Source organism: Saimiri boliviensis, chromosome 9 (assembly GCF_048565385.1).
Source record: "Saimiri boliviensis isolate mSaiBol1 chromosome 9, mSaiBol1.pri, whole genome shotgun sequence".
Classification (NCBI taxonomy): domain Eukaryota; kingdom Metazoa; phylum Chordata; class Mammalia; order Primates; family Cebidae; genus Saimiri; species Saimiri boliviensis.
The window spans coordinates 33,559,798-33,579,741 of NC_133457.1; the positions used below are offsets into that span (position 1 = coordinate 33,559,798).

Consider the following 19,944-nt stretch of genomic DNA (forward strand, 5'->3'; position numbering starts at 1 on the left):
CTTGAACAACTGATCACTGATACAGACCCCACTTGGCATAAAATAAATATATCAAATGTTTCAATTACGATCTTATTTCTGAAATTCATAAACAAATTGTAAAAACTGTTTCATTTACTACATTTCTATTAAGTGCCTCCGGTATAAAAGGCCCTACTCTAGATGTTAAAAGCCCACCTGAAATCTGAAGAAATAAATGACACAGTTCCAATTAAGAATATATAATATGTATAGAAATAAAAATATAAACTAAGCATAAATTCCATATTTATTATAGAAAATGAGATACAGTTTAATATTCAAATTAGTTTTCAAGTACATGGTGGTTCTTGCATGTATTTTATAGTGTTGTTACACAAGTAGCAGAAGTAATTAACCATAAGAACAATGTAGGCCAATTAAATTGTTTCTTCAAGAATCTACATTGCCATCTATAATGTTAAAATGTATCATTATTGAATTTGCACTTTTTTTCCTAAAAGAAAATAACCAACTTCTTACACCATTTTGGTTCAGTATACAAATGTTCAAGTATTACTGAAAATACTTTAATCTTTCTTCTTCCTGAGTTTCCAGACATAAGGTACAGATTTCATAAACATTTACTGAAGCAAAATTCAAGTTATGAGGAGAATATTAAGAAAGGACTAGGTAAAATACATATTTTCTTAATTAGTACATCCTTTTTAAAAGATTACTAATTGAGAAGTAATAGCCCGTATTTGCTGAAGAACTTAAATAGGATATTAGCAAACAGCACTTAATTCAACCATGAACTACATTTTAAGCTCTCTTAGGCACACAGGAGCGGTACTATATTTTAGCAGGAAAATTAAAAGGAAGCTTTAGTACTGTAACAGATACACTGGTAAAACAAAGGCAAAAATGGATTATAATGAAGCTAAATACTACATGTGCATTCACTCCAATTACCCTATTATTGGCTAACAACAGATACTGCAGTAAGTGCATTTACTCAAGAATTTCCAATATTGTATTTTTCTGTAACTTATAATTCTGCAGAAGATAACATAGCACAGTATTCTTTACATTGGTCACTTTTTTAAAAACACAAGCAGTGATTCCTTACTATTCTAAGATCAAAACTCCATATAATTATGTATCTTATACATTGCCTTGTAATATTATGTATATATGGATTCATCACCTACCTATAGGAATTAAAAGTCCCTTCAGAGTCTAAAGAACTTGTTCTTCTTCCATTTTTATTTGAATCTCCTGCAGAAAAAAATTACAACACTGAAATAATGGAGTTAAACTGAATAGTTCAGTTGAAAAGCTATAAAAGCTCTATGCAATGTATTAGTCAAAAAGCACATATCTCCTCCCCCTTCCCCAAATTATCTTTTGTACTCAAAGCTTTTTAGGGAAAAAATTCATTTTGATGCCAAAATATAAACCACTGCCAATCCTAGACTGGATGGTAACAGTACCAAAATAATTGCTATCAGGAACAAATGAAGCATAGCACAAACATTTTCTTCTTACGAATCACAGACAAAACTAAAATTATAAACCAGTGTTTAAGAAGAAAGGCAATTTTCTGTTGTTGACCAAGTCACCCATCCTGATCAGCAGTACTGTCAAAAGAGAGCAGGTAGAGACCCAACCCGGATGATTTTCCAGGTCCTAGTCTGACACTCTCTAGGAATTTAGTAAGCAGAGGTAAAAATAAAAAGCCAACTTGAGAAGTAGTGACTAATTAATGAGCTTTTAATATGCCTTACTTAATATTCTTTAAAAAACTTTATTAGCCTTAGGTTTTAACTGTCAAAAGTTCGGCAATTTAAAACATGAAAAAGGAACAGTATCAAAAGGTATCTGTCGCCTATAATATCAAACATTTAGAAAAAATTTTTTACTCAAGAAACTGTCATATTCATAAAATCAAATTTAGAACAAATTATACATACCAAATGAAAGTAAATGTACTCAACTTGGAAAAAATGCTTACCAATGTCCCAATGTTACATATTCTTATTGATCGAAATTTAATGCTTCATTTAAAAAAAAATACACTTCAATGTATAGTTTCTATAAAACCGCAGTATACCACTATTAAAAATGTAATTTGTTCTTCAAAACAAATAAAAAGTTTAGAGTGTGATGACATTTTATACTCCTAATTCCTATGATGTAACTTTGAAACATCAGATTATATTCATTTTTATAATATTTATAGCTTAGTAACAATGATTTATCCAATTTTAATTTATACTTTTAATACACTTTCAACAATTGAAGGTACAACAGGAAACCATCACAGTGGTCGTGGATAAATCAAACAGTAATTACAGAGCTTTCACTTTAAAGATAAGATTATTTTTAATTATTGAGTATAGTACCTGAGATACTGTACTTATATAATTATGCTACTCATTAAATGGGTACTGAATGCTGAAATGTAATTTTAATGATAGCTACCTATCTTTCTTTACATATTTAATAGTTGACAGACAGAAAACAGTGGTTCTTTTTGAGAGTTTGGTGAGACATGTGCAGCTGTGTCAGTGCTCAGGAGGAGAACTGCACTGGACACTTAAAACTTTCAACTCTACTCTTTTTCAAAATAGTATACCAGTTTTTTTTTTTTTTTTGAAAAAACAAAAAATCCTAAAATGGATTACAACACTTAAAAACGGTGACAATTTATAGAAGAGAATAATCCAAAAACATATAAATGTTTAAAAATAACCTAGCTAGGTATATGTTATTAATTATTTGAAAACATGGGTATGGTAATATTACTCATACAACACCCTTCATTTTCTTTTAAAAATTAATATTATAATACACTGAAAAGATTTTTTAAAAATTAATCTGTCTCGCTAAATGAAAATTTCCTACAACACATGTTATTTAACAGCTTGCAGACATTTCCTGTGAAACATTCCATAATCAGCATAGAATAAGCACTATATTATACATTTAAAATGAGCTTCTCCTTAAAACTAAAGATTATGATTAAACATGCAAAATCTCACCAACAGAATACATCTTCCTTTAAGCTGATATTTATCAGATCAAATATTAAATCCTTCAAATAATTAAGAGACTTTTGGTTTTATAAACAACCAGGTTTTATCATATTATAAAGGTTTTCTTTAACTTATAATTGTTTCCAAATGAAAATATCACACTAAATGTAACTTTCAAGGTGCAAAAAGGAGTAATAGAAAAAAAAAAAGCAGGTTTTCTTTCTCAGAAACATATCAAATAAGGAGTACAATTGTTTCACTAACAATATTAGAGAAAACATTTCAGAGTTGGCTATATGGGGAAATGCAATAAAGTTTTGAAGCGGGAAAAACGCTTTGTTCCCTCAATCCTCTAGTTGAAATTAATTATAGGAAATGTTTATGAAAACATCTGTTCCTTACAAGTATAAATTCTTAATTTTAGTATGAACGATTCCAGACTCTTATTTTGGAAGGAAACTGTCCGACTATCGAAAGGTTTACAAAAGAACAGACAGAATCTGCAACTCTGTAAAATTGTGTATACAATTTGCTACATCCTGTAGAGATTTTCCTTGGTGGGAAACATTTGGAGGGGCTTAAAACCGGTAACTAGGAGAAATGGAAGACAAACAGAAAGGCTTATTTTTCATTTAAGCTGTAATATGATAAAAAACGTATCTGTAACACCAGAAAACAACTTTCACCAGTTTGGGAAATAAACAAGTGTTACTTTACTACTGAATCTAATTTGGAGGTAAGTATAATAAAATAAGTATTAATTTTATAAGAGATTTAAGTAAGTGTAATGACAATACAATCATGGGAACATACACGTAGTGTTTCCCAAAAATAACAACAGAGGGTGCAAGAGAGTTTAGCATGATGTTTTTACTTGCTTTTCTGATCCTTGAACTAAGTTGTCAGGTAGCCAGAACTGACGCAAAGACTATATTTGGATCATACATACACACATGCACAAAACACACACAAAGAAACACAGCATTAATGTAATCTTACACAAAGACTATTGTGATTAAACAGCACAAATACCTAAAATGTTTTTTTAAGATAAAAGAATTCCTTTTACTTACCTGAAAAGTAATTTACCTATTAAGTAATTTTTAGACTACAGTTGTAACTTTTAAGGTATTTCAGTATCTAATATAAACTAACCAGTAAAACAATCTAGATGTCTTTAATGAATATAGTTTGAATATATGCGTGAATTATATGCAACAAATAACACATGTGTGTTACTATATAACACTGTACAACATTTATCTATAGGAACAATTCATCAATTACTTGTGACCATAAGTTTGAAATTTATGTAACATTCATTTTTCATTAATGTGTAAGCAACTTTCCTAATGAGTTCATAATATTTACAATTAAACTGCTCATTTGCAAAAATATGCTGATAGTTTAAATTATGCAGAAAGTGCATAATATTGCCTAATAATAATTTCTAACATGTGTGTCTAACTTATTAAGCCAGTATGTATAACTGTAATTTAAATCTCTAAACATAATGAAGGGGATATCGGACTCCCTTTTAGCTTTAACTGAGGTCATGTTTAGCAAAGGGCATTTCTGGTTCTGTCTGTGTACTACTGAAATTTTTCTAAAGGGAGGTTTACAATAGATTTCTGTAGTATTTTTCTATACATAAACATCTAGGTTCATGAAGACAGAATCAGAGATTTTTAAACTAGGTTAAGTTAAAAACAGCCAGAATAACACTATAAATAATCACGCCTACTCAAATGTGTCTTCAGTTTACAATAGAAAATATCAGGTTTTAGAGTATCACATTACACTAGGTATGAATTCTGAAAAGTATTACATAATAAAGAAAAGGTTTTATCTTTGAATCATTAGAGAACTGTCAACATACACAGTCAGGTATTTAATAGTTAGATGGGGGGAAATGACTTGGTTCAAACTAAGATGAAAACAAAGCTAGGAGTTTAGTGTAAAGTCCTGAAAGCCTTTGATTCTTTTAAAGGAATTAGTATATACCAATGAAGTGTTTTAGTTAAATTTAAAATACTTTGAAAAAGAAATGATTCTTAAAAATCTATGAATAAAGTATATTCATGTGTTGACACACACAGTGAAAGCAAAGCATAATGACTCAGCATCATCTATAAACATGGTAGCCACATTATTTGAGAAATCAGGCTACCCATTAGCCACCCCAAGCTAATTATTTATGCTAAAAATACAGGACCACACATTAGATCTAAAAGCCAGTGCTAGAGTCAATACAGAAAACTCATGAATTTTGTAATTTTCAATTTTCTTTGTTGTATTTACATTCTAAAGATTTAATAGCCATATTTAGTTCTCTAAATATTTTTAAATAATTATTGTAGATAATGAAAACTCAGATGTAAAACAAATTCATAAGAAGTCAAGTCTTAAACACATTTTCAAATGGACCATTTTAATTTGAGAAAATAACGTTTTGTCATTCCTATTAAACCTTTAATATAATTCTTTTTTTTTTTTTTTTAAAAAAAGAAAGCAAGTAAGCAGCATGACATCAGCAAGATGTCAGAGTTTGAAACTCCAAGTACATTTCCTCCTACAGTAACACTGAAAAACAAAAAGAACTTTTCAGGACTTTGTAAAAGCTGTGACAAATGGTCAAAAATTTGCCAAAACCAAATGAACACTGAATCAAGAAAAAAGGTAACTTAAAAATTTTGTGGTGTTTACACTTGCACTTGCCCCACCCCCTCCCTGGCACAGCAGCAGTCTGGAAGAGGGTAGCTACTTCCCCAGGGTGGGAATCTAATACTTTGTTCTTGAAGGGAAAAGGGAACCATGTTTGCAAATTGTTGTGCATACATGTTCTAACCCGTGTGAAAGATGATACAACATGCCTTTCTCTGTCAGGCTAACATAGAAGCAGCAGTGGACATCAATAGAACACACAATAAGCCAAACTAAAAACCCAATACATAATCCATTCCCACATTGCTATAAAGTACTGCCTCAGATGGGGTAGTTTATAAAGGAAAGAAGTTCAACTGAATCACAGTTCCACATGGCTGGGGAGGCCTCAGGAAACTTACAATCATGGCAAAAGGGGAAACAAAAATATCCTCATTCATATGATGGCTTAAGGAGAGGTGCAGAGCAAAACAAGAAAAAAGCCCCTTATAAAACCATCAGATCTTGTGAGAACTCACTCACTATCACAAGAACAGCAGCATGGGAGTAACCACCCTCATGATTCAATTACCTCCCATTAGGTCTCTCTCACAACACATGGGGATGACAGGAACTACATTTCAATATAAGATTTGGGTGAGGACATGGCCCAACCATATCATTGTGCCCCTGACCGCTCCCAAATCTCATGTCCTTATATTTCAAAACACAATCATGCCTTCCCAATAGACCCCCAAAGTCTTATTCCAGCATTATCCCAAAAGTCCAAGTCCAAGGTCTTATCTGTGTCAAGGCAAGGCCCTTCCCTTATGAGCCTGCAAAATCATAAGCAAGTTAGCTATGTCATAGATACAATGGTAGTACAGGAATTGGGCAATATACCCACTCCAAATGGGAGAAACTGGCCAAAACAAAGGGCTAGGAGCCCCAGGCAAGTCTGAAATCCAATAGGGCAGTCATTAAACCTTAAAGTGGCAAAATGATCTCCTTTGATTCCATGGCTCATATATATGTCACACTGATACAAGAGGTAGTCTCCCACAGCCTTGGGTAGCTCTGTCCCTGTGGCTTGGCAGGGTACAGCCCTTCTCCTGGCTGCTTTCACAGCTGGCATTGAGTGTGGCTTTTCCAGGTGCACAGTGCAAGCTGTCAGTGAAACTACCATTCTGGGGTTTGGAGAACAGTGGCCCTCTTCTCACAGCTCCATTAGGCAATGCCCCAGTGGGAACTTCGCGTGGGGACTCCGACTTCACATTTCCCTTCCACACTGTCCTAGCAGAGGTTCTCCATGAGGGCCCTGCCCCTAAAGGAGACTTCTGCCTGGACATCCAGGTGTTTCCATATATCCTCTGAAATCTAGGTGGAGGTTCCCAAACATCTATTCCTTTCTTCTGCACATCCACAGGCCCAACACTACATGAAAGCTACCAAGGCTTGACGCTTGCACCCTCTGAAGCAACAGCCCAAGTTATATGCTGGACCTTTTTAGCTATGGGTGGAGCTAAAGCAGCTGTGACCCAGGGCACCATGTCCCGATCCTGCATAGAGCAGTGGGGCTCTGGTTCCAGCCCATAAGACCATTTTTCCCACCTAGGCCTCCAGACCTGTGATGAAAGGGGCTGCCATGAAGGTCTCTGACATGCCCTGGAGAAATTATCCCCACTGTCGTGGTGATTGACATTCTACTCGCAGTTACTTTGGCAAATTTCTACTGTGGGCTTGGAATTCTCCCCAGAAAATGTTTTGCCCTATCACATTGTCAGCCGGAAAATTTTGCAAACTTTTATGCTCTGCTTCCTTTTGAATGATTTGTTCAAGTATTTCTTCCACCAGAGACCCTACATCATGTGTCTTAAGTTCAAAGTTTCACAGATCGCTAGGGCAGGGGCAAAATGACATCAGTCTCTTTGCATAGCAAGAGTGAACATTATTTCAGGTCCCGACAAGTTCCTCATTTCCATCTGAAACAACCTCAGCCTGGACTTCATTGTCCACATGACTATCAACATTTTGGTCAAAGCCATTTAACAAATCTCCAGGAACTTCCAAACTTTCCCACATCTTCTTGTCTTCTGAGCCCTCCCAGTCTGCAGGAAATTCCAAACTTTCCCACGTTTTCCTGTCTTCTTCTGAGCCCTCCAAATTATTCCGACCTTTGCCTATTCACCCAGTTCTAAAGTCACTTCCACATTTTTGGGTATCTTCATAGCAGCACCCAATCTCTGTGGTACCAATTTACTGTATTAGTATATTCTCACGTTACTATAAAGGACTACCCAAGACTGGGTAATTTATAAAGAAAAGAGGTTTAATTGACGCACAGTTCTGCATGGCTGGGGAGGACTCAGGAAACTTATACAATCATGATGGAAGGGGAAGTAAATATGTCCTTCTTCACATGGTGGCTGGAAGAAGTGCCAAGCAAAAGGGGGAAAAGCCCCTTATAAAACCATCAGAAATCATAAGAATTCACTTAATTTCACAACAACAGCAGGATGGGTGTAAGGACCCCCATTATTCAATTACCTCCAACCAGGTCCCTCCCATGACACATGGGGATTATGGAAACTACAATTTAAGATGAGATTTGGGTGTGGCCACAGCCAAACCGTATCACCCAGAGAAGCCTGAAGCAAAAGACTGCAATTGAAACATAGACATTCAAAAGCATCCATGTGTATGAGGGAAATGTAGAAGGCCATGTGCATGCCCAAAGCAATATGCATGATCAGAAAGTAACTGAGAAGACCCTACGCTTCCACCAAAAGCTGATCACTACATGCGGATTGCAAGCTTAGCTAAATGTTAAAGAACTACTGTGGCATACAGCCAGTGTGCAAAGACAGGAAGAGTTTTTGAATTTTGAGGGTGGGGTCTATATAAACACACAGTGTTTTTAGCTTTTAAATGAATAAATACACTCTTGATGATCTCTGTTTAAACTTTAAAGTATTTCCTGGAGTAAACTTTACTGTATTGGTAAAATTAAACTAACAGATTCAGTTTAATGAAATCAGGAACTAGAGCCATTAAAGCATCATAATTAAAAGCTAAGATTCAACCATTTATTTGTTCTGTTATTTAACCATTCAATATCTCAGATTCCTCATCTATAAAATGGAGACAATAACAGTTTTACCATAAAATGTGGTAAGAAAGATTAAATGAGATAAATCCATGTGAAGTGCTTAGTGTATTATATAGTACAATATAAATCCTCAATAAAAGTTAGCTATCATTTTATTAACATTTTAATCAATGTATTTATAATACTGGTTCTAGCAGAGGAATAAAAGTAAAAGGCTACTAGTTCTATACAAGGAGAATACACTCCCTCATAACTTAAATAATTGAATATTGTGACTTTTTACTTCTCAGCAATTAAAAAGCATTACTTCTGAAAACATTTATGAATTATATGAGGACAGTGTGTAAGACTTGTGAAGCCCTTGCAATATCCTTCCTGATAATGATCTTATCAAATATAAAATATTTAAAGAGAATAAGGAATACGGTAAATTGAAATAAAATTACAGCCTTGAAATATAAAGCCATATAATTTCATGAACTTAAGATACGTAAATGTTTCTTGAAACTGATAAAGGACAAAAAACTAAAACCATGGTCAATCTATTAATAAACTAAAATTAACATGTATGATAGTATATACTATTACACGTAAACCAATAACAGATAAACAAGCTATAAGAAGAATTCATCAATGATTCTGTCACTAAATGAGAAACAGGGACTAATTTCAAAGAAAATCACAAGTAAATTACCCAATTTAAGTTAATATGTGCTATGGTTGAATGTGTCCATCAAAAAGCATGTGTTGGAAACTTCATACACAATCCAGTGGGGTTAGGAAATGGGGCCTTGTGGAAGGTGTTTAGTTCAAGAGAGCTCTCCACTCATGAATTAATTAATGCTGACTATAAAATAGCTTAATACTGTGTGTTCAATCTCTTGCTTTCTCTCACATGCACTCTCTTGCCCTTCTGCTTTCCACCATGGGATAATGCAGCAAGAAGACCCTCACCAGACACTGGCACCTCAACATTAGATTTCCCAGTCTCCAAAACTGTAAGAAATAAAATTATTTGCTTTATGAATTACCCTGTCAGTGATATTCTGCTATGATACACAAAACAGACTAAGGTAACACATAATAGCGTGCAAATCCAAATATTTCTATTTAGTATGACTGTCATTTCTCCAGGTACTCTATGGATATAAAGCTACCTGATGTCTCAGAAATATAACACAGTAGGCTAGAATCAATCAAGCAAACAGAATTCAAAGGCAAAATTAATATTTCTGGGTCCTACCATCCCCATCTATTACAAGGGGGGGATGGTACCAGATCATATCTGATCACACGAGAACACATATATAGGTAGCATGTGTGTGATGCAAAGGGAGGGAGGAAGGAAAGAAGGGGAGAGAAGGAGGGAGGAAGGGAGAGACAGAGAGAGAAGGAGAAAGTGGGGAAGGGGGGGGGCAGAAGGAGGAAGGAGAAAAGAAAGGGGGGTAAGTGGGGGCAGAGAGAGAAAAGAGATTGAAATATTTGGGGTGAGGCCCAGGGCTCTAGTTTAAAAGGTTCCCTAGATTATTCTGATGATACACAGGCCTTTCCTATTCTAAAATTATAAGCTTCTACTGTACTAAAAATGCCTATTTTATTATAGAAGGCAATTTAACTTGCCCTAATTGAGGAAATTATTGGGTATCTTATATGCCCTCATTTACTAATGACTAACAATAAGGTACAAGCTATTATCTCATTTTCCAGCAATAGTATTAGACTGCATTGAGCTATGCCAACTTCACACATTATCCTAATATGTCCAGTACTATGTACTCTTTATTGGGGGAGGGTAGAAGCTCCAGATGTTAAGCAGAACACTACTAATGGCCTCTGAGGTTCTACCACAGACCACCTGGATCTCAAAAGCATGTTCCTGAGAAAGAGTTGCAATGCTAATGCTGTATTTTAGACAACTACAAAACACATTCCACTAAGTACATAAACAACAAAGTAGACTTTCAGAAAAACTTGCTAAGAAGTAAATACGTTCATAAAGAGTATTTGAAAATATTTCTTTAAACTTGCAGAAACAGTATTAAGGCCATAAAAGATTTCAAACGGTTTGGCTGTCTCCCCCCTCAAATCTGATCTTGAATTTTAGTTCCCATAATCAACACATATCATGGGAAGGACCAGGTGGAGATAATTGAATCGGGTGGTGGGGGTGATTTTCCCCATCCTGTTGTCATGATAGTGAGTTCTCACGAGATCTGACGGTTTTATAAGGGGCTTCCCCCTTCGCTGGGCACTCACTCTGTCTCCTGCTGCCATGTGAAGAAGGGTGTGTTTGCTTTGCCTTCCACCATAATTGTAAGTTTCCTGAGGCCTCCCCAGCCATGCAGAACTGTGAGTCAATTAAGCCTCTGTCCTTCATAAATTACCCAGTCTTGGATATTTCTTCATAGCAGTATGAGCATGGACTAATACATGATTATTATATAATCTGTCATTTACTACAATTTTATCTTAACAAAATACAAATAACAATTTGGTTTAAATTTTGGCTGACTGAGACTTTTAGCCTTATCACACTCCAACAAAAGCTTAAATAAAACATACCCTCCTCAAAACAAAACAAAACAAAACAAAAAAGCATTAGATTTTCAAAAAGAAATCTACCTTATAGTAGGAAATTCTAACCCTAACATTATCTGTTAAGTGCATAAATATATGCATATATTATTTACTACATAAAATAGAGTATATGTGATAGTAAAGTTTTATTTTACTTTCTTTCAAATAATACCTATAGAATATTTAATGAAAATGATTCTTCTTCTTCAGTGTAACAAAAAGGAAACATTTTTTCTACAAAAAAGAATCATTTGGGCACACTCAGTGCCGGATCCCTTAAGATTGAACATCTAGTGGACAAGACTTTATAAAATGTAAAGGCATCCATTAACCCTAAGTACTTAACTTTAGATGTTAATATTAGATATGTCCCATTTTGGTGCCTGAAAAATTCACTGGGACTATATGCAGGATATAAATTGCCATTCATGAACCAGGGTAGCTGATTCTATCTGCATCTTTTAAATAACAGCTATCTGGACAAGTTCATACAACAAATATCTACTTAAAAACCATAAAAGGCAATTTTACTATGATGTTTCAAAGTCTAAATAAAGAAGTGAAGGTAAATATTCTCCAAAATATCTTTAGTCTTACAAAAAATTTACTAACACAAATCACATTAAAATGTTAGTGATTAGTATTTAAATCTAAAAACCTCAAATATCACAATTTTTTAAAATGTTTACCAATTCCTTCAAATAAAAAAAATTCCAAAAATATTTTAATCGATTCATATAAAAAAGTGTTTTTATATGAATCAAGGTTTTCAGAAATAATGCTTTTTAATTGCTAATAAGTAAAAAGTCACAATATTCAAATTTTTTAACAAATTTTTGCTATGACATTAAAGAATTATTATACTAAAATAGTATTTAAAGAAAAAATTATACATCCATGAATTGATATGTATCACTTTATAATAATGCATCTTTATTAAAAAGGTGATTTTTAAAATCTGACAACTAGAAATATGTCAAAGTAATGTCTATTCCTATAAATCTGCTAGGAAATGTACAATGTTGTACAAAATCCTTGTAGATTATTAAAAATATCAAAGTAGTTATCGCTTATTGAGCATTTTATTCAAACAAATTATTCATTATCTAGACAAACTGTAAATGGGTCCTAATCAATAAATGCATTTTGTAATTCAAACTTTTAGTCATAAATCTAGATGTAATAGTTTTTCCAGGATTTTTAAGTTCTTTCAACAGTCACATGTTGAACACTTTAACAGTATTCAAGTGCTGACATTATAGTGGTAAGCAAAAGCTCAAAACCCACCCCTGACATACTTCAGTTTAATCAATGTCCAGCAGAGCAGAGAGACAGCCAAAGCAATGCACAATGACAACGTTCAAAAATGTAATAAAGGATAGTTATACACCTTACTATAATAATATATGACTGAGAGGGTGGATGAGTCACAGATCAAAAGGGGCATTCCACTAGAATACAGAGCATTCCACTAGAGATCGGCATATGCCAAGATCCTGTGGAGTTCACGTTAAGGATTTTAGTCTTTATCCTCAACAAAAAGTCAGTAAAAGAAGGGTTATAGGCTGGACACAGTAGCCCATGCCTGAAACTGTAGCACTTTGGGAGGCAGAGGTTAGCAGATTCATTTGAGCTTAGGAGTTCGACACCAGCCTGTGCAACATGGCAAAACTCACATTTACAAAATATCAGCTGGGACTACAGGTACACGCCACCATGCCCAGCTAATTTTAGAGGACTGGGGCAGGGGAGTCACTTGAGCCCAGGAGGTCTAGGCTGCAGGAAGCCGAGATGGAGCCACTGCCCTCCAGCTTGGGTGACAAAGTGAGACCTTGTCTCTTAAAAACATGTATAGTGTTTCGTTTTGTTTTGTTTTGTTTTGTTTTGATTGAGGCAGTATCTCACCCTGTCACCCAGGTTGGAGTGCAGTGGCATGATCTTGGCTCACTGCAACCTCTGCCTCCTGGCTTCCAGCAATTCTCCTGCCTCAACCTCCAGAGTAGCTGGGATCACAAGAATGAGCCACCATGTCCAGCAAATTTTTATATTTTGGGTAGAAATGGGATTTCGCCATGTTGGCCAAACTGGTCTTGAACTCCTAACCTCAAGTGATCTACCCACCTTGGCCTCCCAAAGTGCTGGAATTACAGGCATGAGTCACCCTGTCTGGCCAAAAAGAGTAGTTTTTAAGTGGTCACTTGAAGTTCACAGCGAAGTGATTTGTGGGTGGGTGTAGGAACAAGGAGAGCGGATGAAGGGAGACTGGATAAGAAGCTTTGTGGCACCCTAAGGCAAAAATAATGATAGGATAGCTATCAACATTGATGATACCGTTATCAGACCATCTTAAGTATGGAAATTTACCATTCTGTCAACTCTATTGATATTTAAATATTGTTTGAACCATTCCTTCATTCAATGAACATCTACTGAGTGTCTACTATGTGCCAGTGACATAATTCCAGTCCCAGAAAGCAGAAGTATTATAGTGAACTGCAGTATTATAGAATAAAGTGGAGGAGCAGGGGGAGAAAACAAAAGAAAATAAATTTGTAAGTTCAGATAATTATAGGAGCTATAAATAAAATACAAGAGAATAACATGACATTCAGTGATTGTGGGAGGGTGCTCTTTGAAGATGAAGGTAATAATTGATTTTGGATTCTAATGACAAGAAAAAAACAGCCATTTGAATATCCATGGCAAAGGTTACAATATGCAAAGCACGAGGGCCCTACTATAGAAGCCAGCTTTTAAATAAGAAAATAATGACAAGGTGGTTGGAGGACTGGGAGCAGAGTATTATGATGTGAGGATAAGCATACAGGTTAAGAAGTGGCCATATAACTTATGGTTTGAAAGGGAGAAGTCTGGATTTTGAAACTACAATGAGAAGCTACTGGAAAGTTTTAAAAATCACAAAATTAATTCTTTCTAAGATATTCTAAACAATTATGATTTGAAATCATTTCTATGGTGGGAAAAGTAACTTTTATTTCATACACAGTAAAGAATTAATTTGATTATTCATTTCAAAGAAATGCTTTCTACATAGATTAGACATTAACTTGGTTTCTCTATAAGACTTAAAACAGATCACAATAAAACAAACCAAAAGAATAGTACGTCATAGGTTACTAGTAGGATTTCCAGTTCCACCCATAATGGAGCACCACTGTAGCATGTTTCTCCCACTGCCAATTAAAAACTCTGCGCAAAATACAAAACAAAAACAAAAACCACTTGAAGGCTCTGAAAAGTAACTAACAGGAGGCTTACTGGAGAAGAAAGTCAGTGGGAGTGAGTTTTCTGTTCTTTCTCCTCCTTCACCTAGCACATCAAGATGAATCTGACAACTAAAGAGCAGACATAAGGAGCAGAAACTCCAAAAGAAACCCATTTTTCAGAAACTAGAAAAAGGAGCTCCTGTGCCCTGGAGAATGTGGAAAGAATTCTCTTTCTTTTTCCCTTGTTTTTTCATTTCTAACCATGTGACAAGGCCAGGTCTAGTTTTAGAACTACCCTGCCACGGTAGATTGGTGGCAGCAGTGGTGTGGGCACTTAAAACTCTAGTAAGGCTAGCCTTCTGTTAGGAAGCTGTGGAAAAGGGCCCCTGTTGTGCAAAAAGTGAGGGGAGAATGCCTATTATTTTTTTCTTTGCTATTTCTCTCATCACTTTGACAAAAAAGTGCACTTATTCATGTGGAACTGTGCAGTAACACAGGTGGCAAAAGTTATGATAAAACCAGACACAGTGTGTGGGGTAACCCCAGAAGTCCTAGACATGGGATTCTCTAATTCCGTGTATGAAAAGACACAAAACCTGAGCTCACTCCCTAGCTATACATGCTCAAAATATACCCAAAGAATCACAACAAAAGCTTTGAGAACTGAACCATGATATTAATATAAACTACCACCAAAGTCCCAGACTAACCCCTGAGGGTCATATGCAAGGAGCAGACTGAAAAAGCATAGAAAAGATTTTAAAAACTGCTAACACTGGAACCTCCATCCACAGAAAGTGAGACAGACACTATGGTCTGAACTTAACTGAGGAGGGCAGGAGAGTTGGGAATGGGAAGGAAAGGAGAAGAGAACGGGAAAGAGAGAAGAGGAGGGGAGAGGAAGAAGTGACGGACAAGGGAAGTGGGAGGGGCGAGGAAAGGGAAGAGAGGAAGGAGAAAAATTCTCCAGAGGTTTTAACAGGAGCCAGAGTTTTATAACAATTTATTCAAAATGTTCAAGACACAGTCTAAAATTGCTTGCTATGTCAAGAATCAGAAAAATCTGATCAATTCTCAAAATATAATACAAGCAACAGACGCCAACTCAGAGATGATCCAGGTATCAGAATCAGCAAAGACTTAAAGAAGCTAACATAACTTGAGAAACTTACTCTAACTTTTTATCTATGGAATATGAGCCTCTAAATTATCAGGCAAGAGAGGCACTGAAATGTGACTGCAGTCAGCTCTCACTTATACTTTGAGCTAAGTAATTATCTCTTGAAGCCATGTACTATGTGGGCTCTAGATTGACTGATACCAAGTAGCCATAAAATTAACCAAACAATACCATGAGTTGGATGCCTTAACTCATACCCTACAGGTGAACAATGTATAGCCAATCACTAATCAATGTTATTTCTGTCAACCAACGAGAATTCCTATTGAACAACTTCATCAGCCCATTACTGGTGTCCCTTTCCTTTAAAATCCTGCTTGTAACAAAGGCTGAGTGGAGTACTTCCCAAAGCAACTTGGAAATGTTTCTTAGGCAATGTAAACTCTTGAAAGTTTCATTTTGTGCCTCAGCTTCTTCAAGTCAAAAAACTTTTCTCTATGAGGTAATGGTGTATACTCTTGAAATAAATAGAAAAATAGAAGTTCACAGTAAAATGCCTAAAACGATTAAAAAGAACCAAATGGAAATTTTACAACTGTAAAGAACAATACCTGAAATTTTAAAAATTCACATTATGGGCTTTGTAACAAAATGAATGAGACAGAAGAATAAATAGGTCAGTGAACTGAAAGATCAACAAAAGCTATACAATCTGAAGAAAAGAGAAAACCAAGATTTAAAAAAATGAAATAAATAGAGCATCAAGGACACATGAGACAATACGGACTGGTAGTAAATCTTGAAAATTCAATCTTTTCAAAAACATTATCAGAATCACATTAAATAAGTCATCAATGTAATCTAATTCTCTTCTCATGAGCTGCACTCAAATACAGTTACAACATAAAAAATAAATGTAAAAATTACCTAAATAAAAATGAAGATATTATAACAGAATGCAAAAATTAACCCATTCTAATATTAACTTATATTTCATTTCTTGGATATACTTTATTTTTGCAGATGAAACAACTATACAAACTATAGCAAAAACTTGTAGATTTGAGAGAAACTATTAAAACAAACATTAGCAAGAAAAAAGAAAAAAGAAAGAGAAAGAAAAATAGAAAGGAAAAACCACCCATAATGTGATACAATTACATGAGGACACTTTTCCTTTGTCTTGTTTCTATAAAATTGAATTTACATATTATATAAACAATTTTATATTCTATTATTTCATTCTATTATATATATGAGCATTTCTCTCATGTTATTTTTAAAACTTTTTACAAAGAAATTTTAACTGGCTACATAATAATCAATGTATGTCCTATAATATACTTAACCATTCTTTAATTGGTAGATATTCTTTTATTTACAATATTTTCTTACAATAGATATGACAAATATCTCTGTGTACAAATCTCTTCATGGCTGCCTTACGATAGAGAAATAAATTGAATAAAAGGTATTAACAAAATTACAAAGTAAATACAAAAAAATTTGATAAAAATTACAAAACTATATTGTACAAAATTTTCAAATGCACATGGATATTAAGAAAATCTAAAGCCACACATAATCTTCCATTGTTAGTATTTTAACATTTCCTCAAATTTTTAACATGCACTATATATATTCTGTAATTTGAATACAATATATATTTTAATACTATCCTAATACAACTTTCAATGGCTACACAGAATATATACAATAGCATTACAGAGAAAAATAATTACACATCATCAGTAAGTAAATATATTCCTACAGCTACTCACCAAAGAGCATACTATACAGAACTGTCCATGAGAGAAATAACTTGATTGAAAGTCAGTTTTTGAAATGTAAGCATCTGCATTTTGTAACCCTTGACTTAAGTATTTCATAATACTGACACTTGCCCTGGATCTGTTTTCACCTTATCAGTGGGCATACGGCAACCCAGCTACAGACTATATTTCACATCTACTTTATGCCTAGGTATAACCCTGTATGCTCAAGTGATAAGGAAATACTCTATTTTAATGATGTCTTATATGAGCTTTCTTTCTTTTCCATGGACTAAAACAGTAGTCAATAACAATGGCTAAATCAGGCAAATAACAATCTCTTTTCATATGACCTGTGGACATAAAATATTTTTAAATTTTTAAAGTTTTTTTTTTTTTATTGCAGAGGAGGGTCTTTAGTGAAGAACCATCAAAAAAAAAAAAAAGTCCCATCTGCTATAGACAACATTTTTGTGAAATAATAAAAACATTCCTATAAAAGTGAAATAAAAAGATATATAAGATATAAGCCTCAATATTTATTAGATTCAAAAGATGAAAAAATTACTCCATTCTATATAGTAACCTTCAGTTTCTACACAGCAGTCCTTCCTTATTTGTGCTCTTGCTTTCCAGTTTCAGTTACCTGCAGTGAACCATGGTCCAACAATAGGTAAGCACAGTACAATAAGGTATTTTGAAAGAGACCACATTCACTTAACTTTTATTATGTGATAAAAGGATGTTGTTAAAATGGTTCTATTTTATTAGTATGGTTGTTACTGTCTTAATGTGTCAAATTTATAAATTAAACTTTATCATAGATATGTATGTATGTATAGGAAAAAACACCATATATAGGGTTCAGTACTATCTGTTGTTTCAGGCATCCACTGCAAGTCTTGGACCATATTCCCCACAGATAAGAGTGTAATACTGTACTTACATAGGTGGGAACTAGTTACAAACAGTTCTCACTCATGGACTAGACTAAGTAGCACAGCTCTAGAAAATGGAAGAGGAACAACAGGGAAGAATCTTGGAGTCTGAACTGCTAGGTTAAGAGTAACCTTTGGGTCTTAGCCATTGCTTAAAATAATACAGGATTCAAAATAAAATGGCTGTTCTCCCCTGTGGCATAAAAATATGTAGGGCAGGAGGATGACTGCCTATCTCTCTGAGATGTCCTTCTTTCTTTAGGTTCCTTCTCCCAACCCCTATCCTTTCTGAAGAGACATACCTTTTAATTTAAGTAATTTACCCAAAATATAACTCCAAATTTGGTCAAACTCCCTTCAGCTCTCTGAATATAATAAAAAACAAATCCCGTTGATGAAAAGCATTATAGTAGCTTTGAGATTGCAGTGGTATATATCACAAAAAGTGAAAAAGATTCTTGAGATATTAAAGAGACAAATCTATTGCATTGGCGGCTAAGAGATGTCAGTAATGATTCCCAAGTTTCTGGCTTACACAACTAGATACTTATTGACACCATTCACTGAGACAAAAATAAATAAATAAATAAGAAAGGAGTTTGGAAGAAAAGATCACAAATTCAATTTTGGACAAGCTGAGTTAGAACTCTGAAAAATCTAAAAGAAAATGTAATCTAGAATGTCAGATATATTAGTCTGGAGCTACCTGAACTAGAAACACTTGAAAGTATTAGGGTATTGATAACTAAAGCTTAGGATAAGAACAAAGACAAGCAGAAACCCAAATTTTAAAGACCACACTGAAAAGCAGAAGTACCAAGAAATACCAAGGGAAAATTCTATCACTGAAGCCAAAAGAGGATTTTGAGAAGGAGGAAGTCAAGAATGCAGGATGCTACTGTCAAGACCAGATAAAATCTTAAAACAGATTTAATTACATAAAGACCATTATACTCTCAAGAAATATTAACTTGAGTAGATCAAGTGACAGATACCAGAGTAAAATGGAAAATAATAAAAAATGTAGACAACCATTTACGGAGTACTACTCATAAAAAGAGAAGAAAGCTACCGCTGTAGCCAAAAGTAGTAGTGGGATCTGCACAGGGCTGTTCATCCTAGCTTAAGTTAGTTAAGATGAGAAGGACTACCAGCAAAACAAGATCCAATAAAAACATAAGAGTTGAAGAAATAAGAGACAGAAAAATAACTGATAGAATACAAGATACCTGAGAAGACACAAAGGGATGAGGTCCAGACCACAGGTAGTAGAACTAATCAGAAACAGAAGAGACATCACTAGGGAAAAAAAGAAAAATACAGATGCAGTTGCGGTAAGTCTTTACAGAAAGCGAAAGCTCCCCCCTAATAATTTCTATTTTCCTTATGGAATGAGCAGAGTTAATCTTCAGGAAATCATAAGTTTAAATTATAAAGGTTTTGAAATACCGGAGAAGAGAAAGTACAACTTAATTCTTATGGTGATCATGAACGTAAGCTGAAAAGATAAATCATACAGTAGAAATTACATGTCAGTCATTGATACACACATTCTAAAC

The 19,944-nt window shown here is 34.4% G+C and overlaps 1 protein-coding gene across 13 annotated transcripts in view; it reads right to left on the reverse strand.

Annotated features, from left to right (window-relative positions):
• The window catches only part of TBC1D5 (TBC1 domain family member 5), a 584,223-nt gene that overhangs the window by 302,387 nt on the left and 261,892 nt on the right, over positions 1-19,944 (reverse strand). For all 13 annotated transcript variants that reach the window (XM_074405700.1, XM_074405701.1, XM_074405702.1 and 10 more), the window contains one exon: positions 1,173-1,239. In XM_074405700.1, coding sequence (XP_074261801.1) covers positions 1,173-1,239 — 67 coding nt within the window. The remainder of the gene's footprint in view (positions 1-1,172; positions 1,240-19,944) is intronic.